The sequence below is a fragment of the Sinocyclocheilus grahami genome, unplaced genomic scaffold (assembly GCF_001515645.1).
Source record: "Sinocyclocheilus grahami isolate Dianchi unplaced genomic scaffold, SAMN03320097.WGS_v1.1 scaffold584.1, whole genome shotgun sequence".
NCBI classification, from domain to species: domain Eukaryota; kingdom Metazoa; phylum Chordata; class Actinopteri; order Cypriniformes; family Cyprinidae; genus Sinocyclocheilus; species Sinocyclocheilus grahami.
In genome coordinates, this window is record NW_015505763.1 from 165243 (window position 1) to 178644 (window position 13402).

At 37.3% G+C, this 13402-nt stretch overlaps 2 protein-coding genes across 6 annotated transcripts in view; one reads left to right on the forward strand and one right to left on the reverse strand.

Annotated features, from left to right (window-relative positions):
- LOC107556935 (WD repeat-containing protein 5) overlaps window positions 1-5137 on the forward strand; it is a 5973-nt gene extending 836 nt beyond the window's left edge. For 2 of the 4 annotated variants that reach the window (XM_016240199.1, XM_016240197.1), the window contains exons 2-14: window positions 276-410; window positions 609-717; window positions 1230-1303; window positions 1394-1483; window positions 1624-1713; window positions 1797-1880; window positions 1989-2044; window positions 2170-2216; window positions 2589-2664; window positions 2803-2836; window positions 2932-3006; window positions 3176-3263; window positions 3497-5137. In XM_016240199.1, coding sequence (XP_016095685.1) covers window positions 330-410; window positions 609-717; window positions 1230-1303; window positions 1394-1483; window positions 1624-1713; window positions 1797-1880; window positions 1989-2044; window positions 2170-2216; window positions 2589-2664; window positions 2803-2836; window positions 2932-3006; window positions 3176-3263; window positions 3497-3597 — 1005 coding nt within the window. In that variant the 5' untranslated portion in view covers window positions 276-329 and the 3' untranslated portion in view covers window positions 3598-5137. The remainder of the gene's footprint in view (window positions 1-275; window positions 411-608; window positions 718-1229; window positions 1304-1393; window positions 1484-1623; window positions 1714-1796; window positions 1881-1988; window positions 2045-2169; window positions 2217-2588; window positions 2665-2802; window positions 2837-2931; window positions 3007-3175; window positions 3264-3496) is intronic. The other 2 variants (XM_016240200.1, XM_016240198.1) reach the window with 1 other exon arrangement.
- A 5904-nt stretch (window positions 5138-11041) lies between these two features.
- The window catches only part of rxraa (retinoid X receptor, alpha a), a 176849-nt gene continuing 174488 nt past the window's right edge, over window positions 11042-13402 (reverse strand). For both annotated transcript variants that reach the window (XM_016240203.1, XM_016240202.1), the window contains exons 10-11: window positions 12970-13075; window positions 11042-12608 (exon numbers count right to left, since the gene is read on the reverse strand). In XM_016240203.1, coding sequence (XP_016095689.1) covers window positions 12461-12608; window positions 12970-13075 — 254 coding nt within the window. In that variant the 3' untranslated portion in view covers window positions 11042-12460. The remainder of the gene's footprint in view (window positions 12609-12969; window positions 13076-13402) is intronic.

The window sequence follows — 13402 nt, forward strand, 5'->3', positions numbered from 1 at the left end:
AAAAATTATATATATATATATATATATATATATATGAAAATGAGTACATTTGAAAATGTAAATTAAAAATATAAACTTGGGCAGAAATGTATTAGCATGATAATTATATTGGAAAGATGTTGTGACCGTTAACACACTGACTGGCATGTGATCATTAGTTTTACATGTAACCTACAGACTTTCCGAACACCTAACTGAATTCCTCCATCCTTTCTGTGTCATCTGAATTGGAAGACTAATATACAAACTCTCATCAGTACTTCTCTTTTGGACAGTCAGGTTGACTTTGAACTTGCTTCTGTAAACCCATTCTCTCCAACTTGTTCGCCATGGCAACTGAGGAGAAGAAACCAGACACAGAGGCTACTAAAACACAGCCGGCATCAGCTGCCTCCGCCAGCCAGAGCAAGGTAAAACATCACTGGGGAACACCCATCTGCGACACAGTTTGGAATTGTTTTCTGCTTGGTTTTAGATGATTTGTATATCGTGCAACGGATATACTTGTGGTATAAATGGTAAAGCAGAAATGTAGCTAATACGATCTGTGACAAAGTCATTACTTATTTCAATGTGTCATTAATGATGTGAGTTCTGCTCTATCTCAGTCAGCACCTGTGAAGCCAAACTATACCTTAAAATTCACATTGGCTGGCCATACAAAAGCAGTCTCTTCTGTCAAGTTCAGTCCAAGTGGGGAGTGGCTCGCAAGCTCATGTAAGTACTTGTACAGCACTAATACTGATATAAAGTAGTTATGCGTTATAGAACAGAGGTTTCCAAAACGTAAAATCTCTCTTGAGACTTTAGAGGGAAAAAAAGAAAATTGTCATTTACTTTCACCCTCATGTTGTTCCAAACCCATAAGACTTTATTCTTCGAAACGGAAAGTAAGATTCTTTTAATGAAACCTCACAGGAATGAAACTCGACTTAATTTATTTATTTGAGGTTTTTATTTACATCTGAAAAATGATCAAAACAAATACTTTTAGTATATCACATTTGCTCTATGTATGTGTGTTAAGATCCCTTTTGCAATTTGATAATCACACTTGCCATATGGCAATTTTATTTTGATGGCCTCTCTTTTTTATATAATTTAATTTAACATTTTACGACTCACTAGTTTTTCATGAACTCACAAACCCCCCTTTGAGAATCTCTGAAATAGCTGTGCTGTGAAAGAAAAGTCATAAAATTTTGGGATTTTTTCCCCCTTTCATCCAGCTGCTGATAAGCTGATCAAAATATGGGGTGCATATGATGGCAAGTTTGAAAAGACGATATCTGGACACAAACTTGTGAGTTTCCCAAAAGATCCATAATTGCAGAGTAGTGCTGCTTTTACTTTGCGAGGTGTCTAATGTGACCTGGTTTTCTCTCACCTGCAGGGCATCTCAGACGTGGCCTGGTCCTCTGACTCCAACCTCCTGGTCTCAGCTTCCGATGACAAGACACTGAAAATTTGGGATGTGAGCTCTGTAAGTCAACAGCACAAGCCAAAGCTTAACTTCTGAATATCAAATATATGCATGTGTGTGTGTATATATATATATATATATATATCACCACAATTTATGATATTCAGGGCTTTTCCTATGCTGTTTCTTTATATCACCAGGGGAAGTGTTTAAAAACACTGAAGGGTCACAGCAACTATGTATTTTGCTGTAACTTCAACCCCCAGTCCAACCTCATCGTATCTGGATCTGTAAGCCCATTCACAATCATTTGTCATTTCACTGTTTTGTTAATTCAGGCAAACATACATGTTAATTATTATCTCCACGGCAGTTTGACGAGAGTGTGAGGATTTGGGATGTTAAAACGGGCAAGTGTCTCAAGACGCTGCCAGCGCACTCGGACCCCGTCTCTGCGGTGAGTGCCTTTATACTTAACATATGATGATCAGATAATCATATTCACAACTGTGTACAGTGGGTGATATACTTTAAATGATTTTTCCTTTTTGAAATTTTGTTTTAGGTTCATTTCAACAGAGATGGCTCATTGATTGTTTCCAGCAGTTATGATGGACTTTGGTGAGTGAACTTTGGCTGTGAGATTGTTTTTTGTTGTTGTTGTCGTTGTTTTTTTGAGAGTGGATAAATATGTCAGAGATGCATAATTAACAACCATACATGCTTATTTGTGACATTTTAAACAGCCGTATCTGGGACACAGCATCAGGCCAGTGCCTTAAAACACTCATCGGTAAGTTTACCAGTCTTTTACACAAAAGCACTTGTTCAGAAGCGACAATTTGTACCTCTAAAGTGTTTGTGAAACTTGTTCTTATCAAACATCTATAACATTAAGCCAACAAAAAAAAAAAAAGTAAAAACATAACAAAATGTATGGCATCTTAAATAAGAATAAAGAGATTAAACAAATAAACGGGCATTATAATGTGTATATATATATATATGCAAATATTCATTAGATGATGACAACCCACCTGTGTCATTTGTGAAGTTCGTAAAAACATAACAAAATGTATGGCATCTTAAATAAGAATAAAGAGATTAAACAAATAAACGGGCATTATAATGTGTATATATATATATATATGCAAATATTCATTAGATGATGACAACCCACCTGTGTCATTTGTGAAGTTCTCCCCCAATGGCAAATACATACTGGCTGCCACTCTGGATAAGTGAGTCACAGACTTCTCATTATTCTGAGCCTTTTATGCTGCTCATTCTTTAAAAAAAAAAAAAAAATAGCAGTAATGAAATAATTTATATTTATCAATGCCCTTTGAAAAGGCTCTTGCATTCCCTTTGTGTTTTAGCACTTTGAAGCTTTGGGACTACAGCAAAGGAAAGGTAAGATTTTTTTTCTGTTTAGATGGAGATGGTTGTTTTATTTGATAACAATAATTCTTCATTTGTGTATAACAATATAATTTTCTCTTGTTTAGTGTTTGAAAACATATACCGGTCATAAAAATGAGAAGTACTGCATATTTGCAAATTTCTCTGTCACTGGTGGAAAGGTATGTTGGAACTACACTATACTAATCAGCTGCTAAGCATATCACACTAAACACAGACATTGAGCATACTCATCAATTTACTGTTTTGTTTTTTTTCCACAGAAGTGTTCAATTTCCACATTTTGGTAGAAAAGGTTTTGAAGGTTTTAAAGATTTGCTTTCTCTTTAGTGGATTGTCTCCGGCTCAGAGGACAACATGGTCTATATTTGGAACCTTCAGACCAAGGAGATCGTACAGAAACTACAGGGGCACACAGGTAGGAGCTGAAAGCTCTACAGTTTAAACAATTCCTGCTAATCGTTCCAGCTAGGCAGTGCTAAATTTGACAGATTTATTTTAGTCATACTTTTTTTTTTTCCATTCATTTATTTTATTTTTATCATGGTTGATTCTTGCCGTTTATATACACACACACACAGCATACATATGTGTGTGTGCACACTTCTAATGTTGTTTGAAAATAATCTCATCCCATTTCTTTCATTGTAGATGTGGTGATCTCAACCGCATGTCACCCCACAGAAAACATCATTGCATCAGCAGCACTAGAAAACGACAAAACCATCAAACTTTGGAAGAGCGACTGCTAAGCCTCATGCTTATATTACTTTATTATATATTTTTTTTAATTTTGTACTATTAATTTTGTGTGGGGGGGGGGACTTTTTTTTGTTTTTCATTTGAAAGGTCACGCTAGGCCGTTCACACTGACATCAAGGCTCAGCAAGAGGACTGGTGAAAGCACCCTAGCCCGACATACCCTCTCCTAACGCAGCACCCCTCTCGCCGCTCACGTGCACTAAAGCAGTCACTTTCTCTCTGCCTTGCCACCAGCTCTCGTTCATCAGTTTAAGCATCCAGCAAAACGTTTAACCAGTCTGTAAATCTTGGCAGCTTGTTTGAACTTCACAGACCTATTAGGACAAAGAGTGTTCCTGTGTTTTTTTTTTCAGTAAGTTTTGTAGAATGACCCCTATCTGTCTATCAGTGGTTTGCACACTTCCTGAAGCCAGCCGAATGCCTTAAGCACATTTTAAGTGGCCATTTTAACAAATGTTTGGAGTACTGCATTTCTCTGCCTGTATTTGTGGCATTTATAGGAGCAATTTGCTTCACTCCATTATTTGGCCGAAAAGAGGTTTCACAAACTTCTCAGCTGTGACCACCTCAAAGACTTAACTTGACTAACCAATGTCAAATCAAACCTGCATGTATGAAATGTTTTGTCTGGCAGAAGGGTGTTTTGAACGTCCGCTATTTTTATGTTTATTTCTTTACAGCACAAAAATGCAACTGTTAAATCTGCAATTAAAATGATTCATTGTGTTATAGTCGCTAAGCTAGTTGTCAGACATTGTTTATGGTTTTCAGTGGCTTTCAGTGGCTCAATGTTGTCTAGTCCGTGCTAACAATAAAACTCTCTTTTGTTATGAAAGCTATAGCAGTTGCAGACATAATGTATGCCAAAAGTTCACTTTATTCCTACAGCTGTAACTACCTGTAACACCTATGTTCATGTCAGTTTCGGTGCTTATGAAAAATAAAACTATAAATATATGGGGATGGAGCAGCAGTTTGGTCAGAGCTTTCAGAGAAAGTATTGGGTTAAAAGGAAAGGTTTTCTAATAGACTTCAATTACACAAACTACAAATGTTCATTCTGAGCTACAAAAACAATTCTTACCTGCACAATCTGGTAAAACATTCAGTTACTAATTATTTTGATGTGGTTTCAATTGCACAACTTATGCAAGGAGGAGTGTTGCTGCGAAGTGAATCTGCCATAACCTTATATCTCGTGACCAAAAGCAAGTCTGGATGTATTTAGAGCCTCGAGATGTTTTCTGTATCTGACAGTTTGTACATACTTGCAGCTTCTCTGTTCTGTGTTCTTAACTGTGGCTCGAGTAGGTGATAGTACTTTGAGTGTTTTATTTTTCCTGCTCGACGTGGATGAAGGTTTGGCATTAACCCATCCTCTGCCTCTGGACTCTCTCTGTTCTTTTGTTCTTAGCCGGATTTCCAGTGCACTGCAGTGATGACGGGCCGCATGAGGAATTCTATCTGTATTGCATTTAGTCACTTTGGACATGACCTGTGATTCAATAAAGATTTTTTTTTTTACCTGTATCCAGCACAATGTCATTCGTGCATTTACACAACCATTAAAAATCCACAGTGCTGAAGGTTTGAAAACCATGCTTGTTTAGACACTGGTACATAGGTTTATAGAAAAGGGTTTATTTTGTGATCATAACCGGCTGATTGTACATTATTCCACTTACTACACAGGAAATAAGGTAGATCTCATTCTTTGTCTCCTTTCAAAGTGTAGTTAAACTACAGTACAATCTACTATTTTGAATAGTTGTACTTTTACAGGTTTACTTGGGTAGAAGTAGCTTACTACAATATTGCTTACTATATAGTCACTTTGGACATGACCTGTGATTCAATAAAGATTTTTTTTTTTTACCTGTATCCAGCACAATGTCATTCGTGCATTTACACAACCATTAAAAATCCACAGTGCTGAAGGTTTGAAAACCATGCTTGTTTAGACACTGGTACATAGGTTTATAGAAAAGGGTTTATTTTGTGATCATAACCGGCTGATTGTACATTATTCCACTTACTACACAGGAAATAAGGTAGATCTCATTCTTTGTCTCCTTTCAAAGTGTAGTTAAACTACAGTACAATCTACTATTTTGAATAGTTGTACTTTTACAGGTTTACTTGGGTAGAAGTAGCTTACTACAATATTGCTTACTATATAATTATATAGTGTAATTTAATCATATCTATAACGCTTTCTAGGACAGAGTTTATGAGAACACAGAGAGCCACTTTTCATAAAGCACGTGAGTACAGAATTCAGTTCTCTTTCACGTCTCATTGCGCTTGGAACAGACATACAAAATGACCTCAAAATTCTAGTCAAGTATTCTGGTAAACCCAGTCGGTTATGTCTTAAGTGAAGTGAAGGTAATTCAAAAGAAATCGGATGTGTATCATTATATTGACTATGTGCATGCATTCAGTCTTAAAGTGAGCAGCCTATAAATATCTGACAACAATAAAACAGCTTTAACAAAGATTAATCTATATTTCATTTATACAGTGAACACTATGCAGTGTTATTTTACACTTAATTAAATTTCTGTATCTGAATACACTTGTTAAACCTTATTTTATTTGTAACTTGTTCTTATTTAATTACAAACGATTCACTTTGTTCATTGTTTGAAGTAAAATGTGTGTTATAAAAAAATATACTGGATTTATGAAGTGCACAGAGGAACAGTCTCTAAATTTGCTCCTCTATTTCCTCATATTTTGCACTGTTACTACTCATTTTTGCACTAGTTTTCTCTGCTTTGTGTACAAGTGTTTTTTTTTTTACATTAAACTGTCTGTTTCAGACTTCCTCAAAGAAATTTTTAATTTTTTTGTTCACTAGATTAGCTCTTCCGAGTTTTTTTCTATTTGTAACGTCTTTCTTTGTGCACTACTTTTGCTCTTTTATAGTAATTTGCTTCTCCTTTTTGTGCACCAAGTTTGCTGCTTATTGTTTTACTAAGCTTGGCCCTCTGAAACTCTGCTGCTATGTGGTTTGTGCTGTTTTTCCTCACTGTGGCTGATTTGGAGTATCTGCTGAATGAATAAATGTAGCGAAAAAATTAAGCTTGCTTGCTTGCTTTTCACAAAAAAACGACTTTGGATTTCTCTTCTGCCTTCCCTATGTTACACTGATTCTTGAGCTACTGCTGGCATTTGTCCCTGCTGAAACTATTCATGATGTAAGATCTCCTCTAAAGTTGCTCTCTCTGCAGGAGCACGAGTCAGGCACCGACTTATCAAATCCTGGCATTCTGTTAAAGGTTTTCACAAGAGAGCTGATTAGTCACATATGTCCATGTGCAACCTTCTACAATGCGAGTAAATTACTCACATATGCGACTAAATCTTCGTCTGGGCAACTAAATGATGTCTAACATTAGCCCTAATAAATTCTGAGAGCTTACGAGTTTCACTCTTCATCAAGCAATCTGCATATCTTATGGATGCACAGCATACCTGTATTTGACGTACCGTAAACTCAAGTGTGAAGGCGCACGACTCAACGTCGCTTTGCTGAGAGCACTGTTTCTCACACACACGCAAAGAAAAAGAGAGAGCGAGAGAGTACATACCATGCAGAATTGACGCGCTACATGTAAACAATATTCTTTGTTGTATTTTCCTATAAAAATAACAGAGATAATTAGGAATTCTTCAGCTTTTAAGAACCATAAGATACCGGTTTCTTCGGTTGTGGGCGGAACTAATGCGCAAACGACAATCTCATTGGCTGGCGCTCACCTATTATCGTACCTGTTTTGATTTCAGCAAATCAGTTCGAGCCAACACAGACAACGTGATTAATATTCATGAACCCAGTAGCTCATTAATCGTTAGTGTTTTATATTGTTATTAGTAGTAGAATTCATAGTATTGTTATTATCTTATCAGTATTATTGTTAGCTTTTTTTTCTCTTTTTTTTTTACAGAAACACTGAATGACCAAAAATATCTTAAAGGGGTCATGGACTGAGAAATCAAAATTCCCTTGATCTTTTGACATATAAGAGGTCACTGTACTATAAAAACAACATGTAAGTTTCAGAACTCATGTCTTTCTCATTAGTCTAAAAACAGCTTATATTGAAGCCAATCTGCCAAATCGACAGGTTATGGAATGTGCCACTTTATGACATAATAGTGTGGCCACCACAGACGATCAACACCTGCTTCTACATCACTGCCTGTTTAGCCCCGCCCACCGATTAGCACATGTAGTGTAAATAACAAGAGAGGCAAACACAGGTCTATGCAGAAACCAAACGATAAAGATGGCTCAGAAAACAACAAGAAGCTGTGTGATGCCGCGGGTTAGTAAGAACCTGGTCCTTTGTTCACTTCATTTTACTGAGGATTCATTTACAAACAAGGCAAAATTCGAAGCAAGATTTTCATAAAGATTGAAACTAAAAGACAATGCTGTGCCGACTATATTGGATTCAACAGTAATGTAGCACCACACAAGCGTGAATAACTGTTCTTATTACATGGTCACTATTGCTTTGTCTGTTATTACAGATCGTTTGCTATGTACTGAGTATTTATGCGTTTTGAACTGTTAGCCAATCATAGCAGTGGGTGTTCGAACAGAGCTTTGTGATGAGGGGGTGAGAAAACCGTGTGCACTTGCTCTGTGACCAGCAGAGGCCTGGATGGGGAACAGGGTGAGGAAAGGGAGGTGGATGTATGATCACAACAAAAAAAACAACATACAGATGATCAACTGAAATACTCAACTCAACATATGTAACATTTAAATATTTTGCTAACGTTCCAGATGTTTATGAGGGTGTGTATATTAGCTTTGATAATTCGAAAAACTGCTCTGGAATGATATTTTAAAAATGCTCTGTTCTGTACTTGCACTACTATACCATTTAGTAGATGTGTCGTGTAATTAGATTCATTATTCTTTAAATAAATTGTTTTCATGAACAATGTGATCTTTATCACTCAAAGTGTTTTAAGCTCCAAATTATTCAGTATAAAATGCTGTATCAATTTTCACATTACATGTATATTTTGCTGAACACAAGTCTAACTATTCTTTTTAATAAACCCTTTCCTTTTGGATCACCAGTCTTCAGCGCTGCTCGGTAAACACTGCAGGGGTCATTGTGGTTACAGACACAGTGATGTTGCCTACCTTTGATTTCACCAAGCTGATTGCTCACTAAATAGTGGGTGTGTGAGTTGTTGTTGGGCACTGCCTCTCTTGCCTACTCGGACAGAACATCCTTTGGGGTTAGTATTGTATTGTATTTGTACTAGAAAAAACCTAACCCAGTGTTAGTTACAACTCTGGTTGGCTTAACTTCAGAGGTGGAAATTTCTGATAAACCTGTAACAACATAAAACCTTTATGCATTATTATTATTTTTATCTCACGAGGCAAGAACTTCCTTACTACACTGAACAAAATTAAAAACGCAACACTTTTGTTTTTGCCCCCATTTTTCATGAGCTGAACTCAAAGATCTAAGACTTTTTCTATGTACACAAGAGGCCTATTTCTCTCAAATATTGTTCACAAATCTGTCTAAATCAGTGTTAGTGAGCACTTCTCCTTTGCCGAGATAATCCATCCACCTCACAGGTGTGGCATATCAAGATGCTGATTAGACAGCATGATTATTGCACAGGTGTGCCTTAGGCTGGCCACAATAAAAGGGAATTCATAGAAAATGTTTGTTAACCCATGTAGGACCAACTAGTTTAATCAAGACATAACACGTATTTTTAATTAGACGTTTAATTTGATTGAAAGACAAAACATCAAAGAACAACCCACAAAGTAGAACAGATTACTTTTTCCATTTCCTTAAAAATAAGACAACATATGATGAGAGGACAGTCCTTCTCTTTGAGATGGCGAAAGGAGGAAACCAAAAGGCAAAGTGTATGTGAAAAGGGTGAAGGTGTCAGAGTTGACGTCATCCCTCACACAATCCACTTTCAAATGCTTCGATTTGAAATGTTCCCACTTCAAATCAACATTTACACAATGTACACAACAGCCCACAGAAAGAGGAAGGAAGGGAAGATATATAAGCAAGGGATACAATTACATTTGTACAAAAATAGATTTTTTCCCCTATAATTTTCTCAATGTTTTTAAAAGGTCCTGTCTCTGTGACGACTGAAGCAGTGACTGTGTCAGGGTCAAAGTTTATCCTCACTAGTTTAAATGGGAAAAAAGTGGCTATGCAACAGGTTCCTTCAGATTTTATTTTTTTTCACTAACGAGACATTTGTTCGAGGTTTTGTGAACATAAAATGATTCATAAGTCAAGGAGCTGGTGTACGATCTTTTCTTAGGGCTCTAAACTGCTGGTATTAGTCTAAAATTTCCTTTTTTGTGTGTGTAATTCAAGGCTGAACACAAAAGCTTCAGCAATTAAAAACATTTCTAGTATCTGAGAACAGTGCAATTAGGCCTGGCTTTAGTCAATTTAAGGAAAAACGCTTGGCTCCCTTACTAACATTGTTCAGAAACATTTAAAGAATGGATTCATATACTTTCATATTTAGAAATATACACACATTTACATATAGACAAAATATAACTTTATGTTATAAAGCATTTGCGTATGTATTAATTCTATCTAGGTTAACATTTCTCCATTACTCCACTTCCAACAGGAGAAAGCTTTTGATCTCAAACCTGAATATGGCTTCCAAAATACTCATCCATTAAAAAGTCTAGGGAAGCCAATAAAATCCATTTGCCACGCAAAGTAAATGAGGGTAAGAGGACGAAAAGCTGATTTTCAGAAATGTAATTCTAGAGAGGCATCCTAATAAACAGTATCGACTTAAATTGGTTGGGCGTCACTCTGGATAAACCATCTCGAGTGATCTAATTCATGCTATTGCTAAAGACCCTTGTGAGACTGCACTCAAACAAAAACAAACATTGATAATATCACGTAAAAGTGCCATTTTTTTTATCCGATTAAATACTTGTACAAAATTCAAGTAATGTTGCAGTGCTGCATATCCACCACTAGGTGGAAGTCTCAGCTCTCCCATTGCCTCAGTATTACTCCCTACAGTACTGCTCCACTCCTCCCTATGCAAAACCCCTAGTATCTCTCTACGAACTGCTGGAGACCCGAATCTTGGTCCTGGCGGTCTAACCTTGTTCACATGTGGCCTCAGTCTCACTATGGATAGTCTTTGGGGGGGGGGATGCTAAATGCATAGTTTAGCAGCAGCAGCAGCATACAGAAATAAAAAAAATGCTGAAAATGGCAAATTACAGGCCCAGAAAACAGATGATACCTCATAAAAAAATTTAAATAAAATAAAAAGGCAGCCCCAAAAACACAACAATGGGACTTGAAACATGAGGTTAAGTGCTTAGAAACATCCTAATGATAACACAGATTTGCAAGACAGTTTGCCTCAGTCTCACTATGGATAGTCTTTGGGGGGGGGGATGCTAAATGCATAGTTTAGCAGCAGCAGCAGCATACAGAAATAAAAAAAAATGCTGAAAATGGCAAATTACAGGCCCAGAAAACAGATGATACCTCATAAAAAAATTAAAATAAAATAAAAAGGCAGCCCCAAAAACACAACAATGGGACTTGAAACATGAGGTTAAGTGCTTAGAAACATCCTAATGATAACACAGATTTGCAAGACCTGAATGCATGAGATGGCTCATGCGAAAGGCTGACGCAGGAGTGAATGAGGAACACAAAGGAATCAATATACCATAGTAAAAGTGACTGAAAGAGAGGTAACGGCACACATTTTGAAAAATCATCCACAAAATACAGGACACCAATACTGAATTGGTTGTAATAAACTGTACAAATGTCAAACTCGTTTGGAAAACCACTTGAGGTGAATTGGTATACAGATGAGACACACTGGGACATGTGGGCGACTTATCGTTGGGATATCCACTATAAGCGTCCTTAGTTTACTTCACTCACGTTTCAGCATCATGGGCTATGTGAGAACAGGCAGATCGGAATTTTAAAAGCTCATGTTTCGAGTGCACAATGAAAAATTGTGAATGATCATAGTCCAAAACTCAGAGTGGCTCATTAGACACTGGGATCTGCTCACAGCGAGACCTCAGTGTCCCTTCCTATTTGATCCTGAAGTTACGTCCTTATTGCGTCTCCTACCCACCACTGATGATGCTCGGGGTGAAGTGGGAGAACGAACGCGGTCTGTGATTCCTCATTGGCTCCTTTGCTCAGAGCACTCACTTTTTAAATGACAGTAATTACAAGAACATTCTATCAGGAACAGCCTGCTTGAGGGACAAATGGCAATTTGAGCAGGATTGTTATCGCAAAAACTCCCATCAGGGGCTGAAAACAAAGTTTGTGTTAGAAACCCGGATTATTACCCGCATTACCATTATTATCATCTCCCATATGTCTTCATGTGCCCAGACACATCAGCCCAGGATGGCCATATTCGATCCCTCTCATCTTAAATCCCAACGTACACAAGCTTGCGTAAGAAATTCTTACAATTACTGCACCTCGATCAAATCTATCGTTTTTTTTTTTTTTTTTTCATATGAACCAACTGAAGGATAGTTTGATACACCCATTCCCACTGTTGTCTGTGGGCTTGAATTCCATTGTTATCTTTTTTCTTATGTGTTATATATATTTATATCTTTATACAAAGTATAAAACAGACCCATGGACGCCATGAATGTGTATTGGAAACGCTGAGTTGAGCGGCGGTTCTGAAAGTTCCTTTGCTCTGGCAAATGGTGTCACGTGTTCAGTTTCTAAGGGGCCTTTGGGGTGGCAGACCCTTGTGTCCCCCTGGCGACAGGAGGGCGTTATGTCATTATGTCATTTGGTGGGGCGCCTCTAGCATCTCCATGAGGAAGGTATCGATGGGCGTGTCTCCTATGAGCTTGAAGAAGAACAGATGCTCCAAACATTTCAGTCCAATGGAACGCAGGGCAGGGAGCCGCAGCAACAGCTTAGCAAACCTGCACACAAAAACACACATAGTCAAACGGCGAAAAAACAAGACGGATATACAATTAAACTGATAGCTCTTTTATCTGTACTTGATATGACTCTGACAACTTTTGAAGTCAGACAAGACCTGAGAAGCTATGAAATGTTCATATCTCAAATATCATTTAAATCTTATAAATATATACTGTGTGTGTGTGTATATATATATATATATATATATATATATATATATATATATATATATATATATATATATATATATATGTGTGTGTGTGTGTGTAGAAGTATGAAGCTGTTCTTCAAAAAATATATTTTTGATCACATCTCAATATATATCATCCAGGTCCTCCAGGTAAGTGGTTCTTGTACCTTCCAGGTTGTTCAGGGTACTTCTGTTTGCAGTAGGCTTCCAGAGAGGCATAGACCTTCTCTCTCAGCGCCTCCACCTCACCTGGGTTTGACAGGCCTTTGGAGTCTGAAACAGTAGAAGATGCATGGCAAATTTAAGCTTTGGAGTAGGAACTGTACTATCGTGCATCAGAGTGTACGGCGTTCCAGAAGAGCAATGCAGCTGCTCAAACACCACTAATGGAACCAAACCAATATGTTCAAAATATTGAACTGTTCTAAGAAACGTTTCTCGAATTCCCAACAGTAATTCTTTCTCAACTCAATCTTGTACTCTACTCTAATTGGGCTGCATTTTCCCCCCACTCTCTATTAAGTGAAAGGAACAGAGGAGAGGTCTGTCCTCGGAAAATGAGCAATGCGCTGGACTATTCTTCATTATTTAATTGGAGAT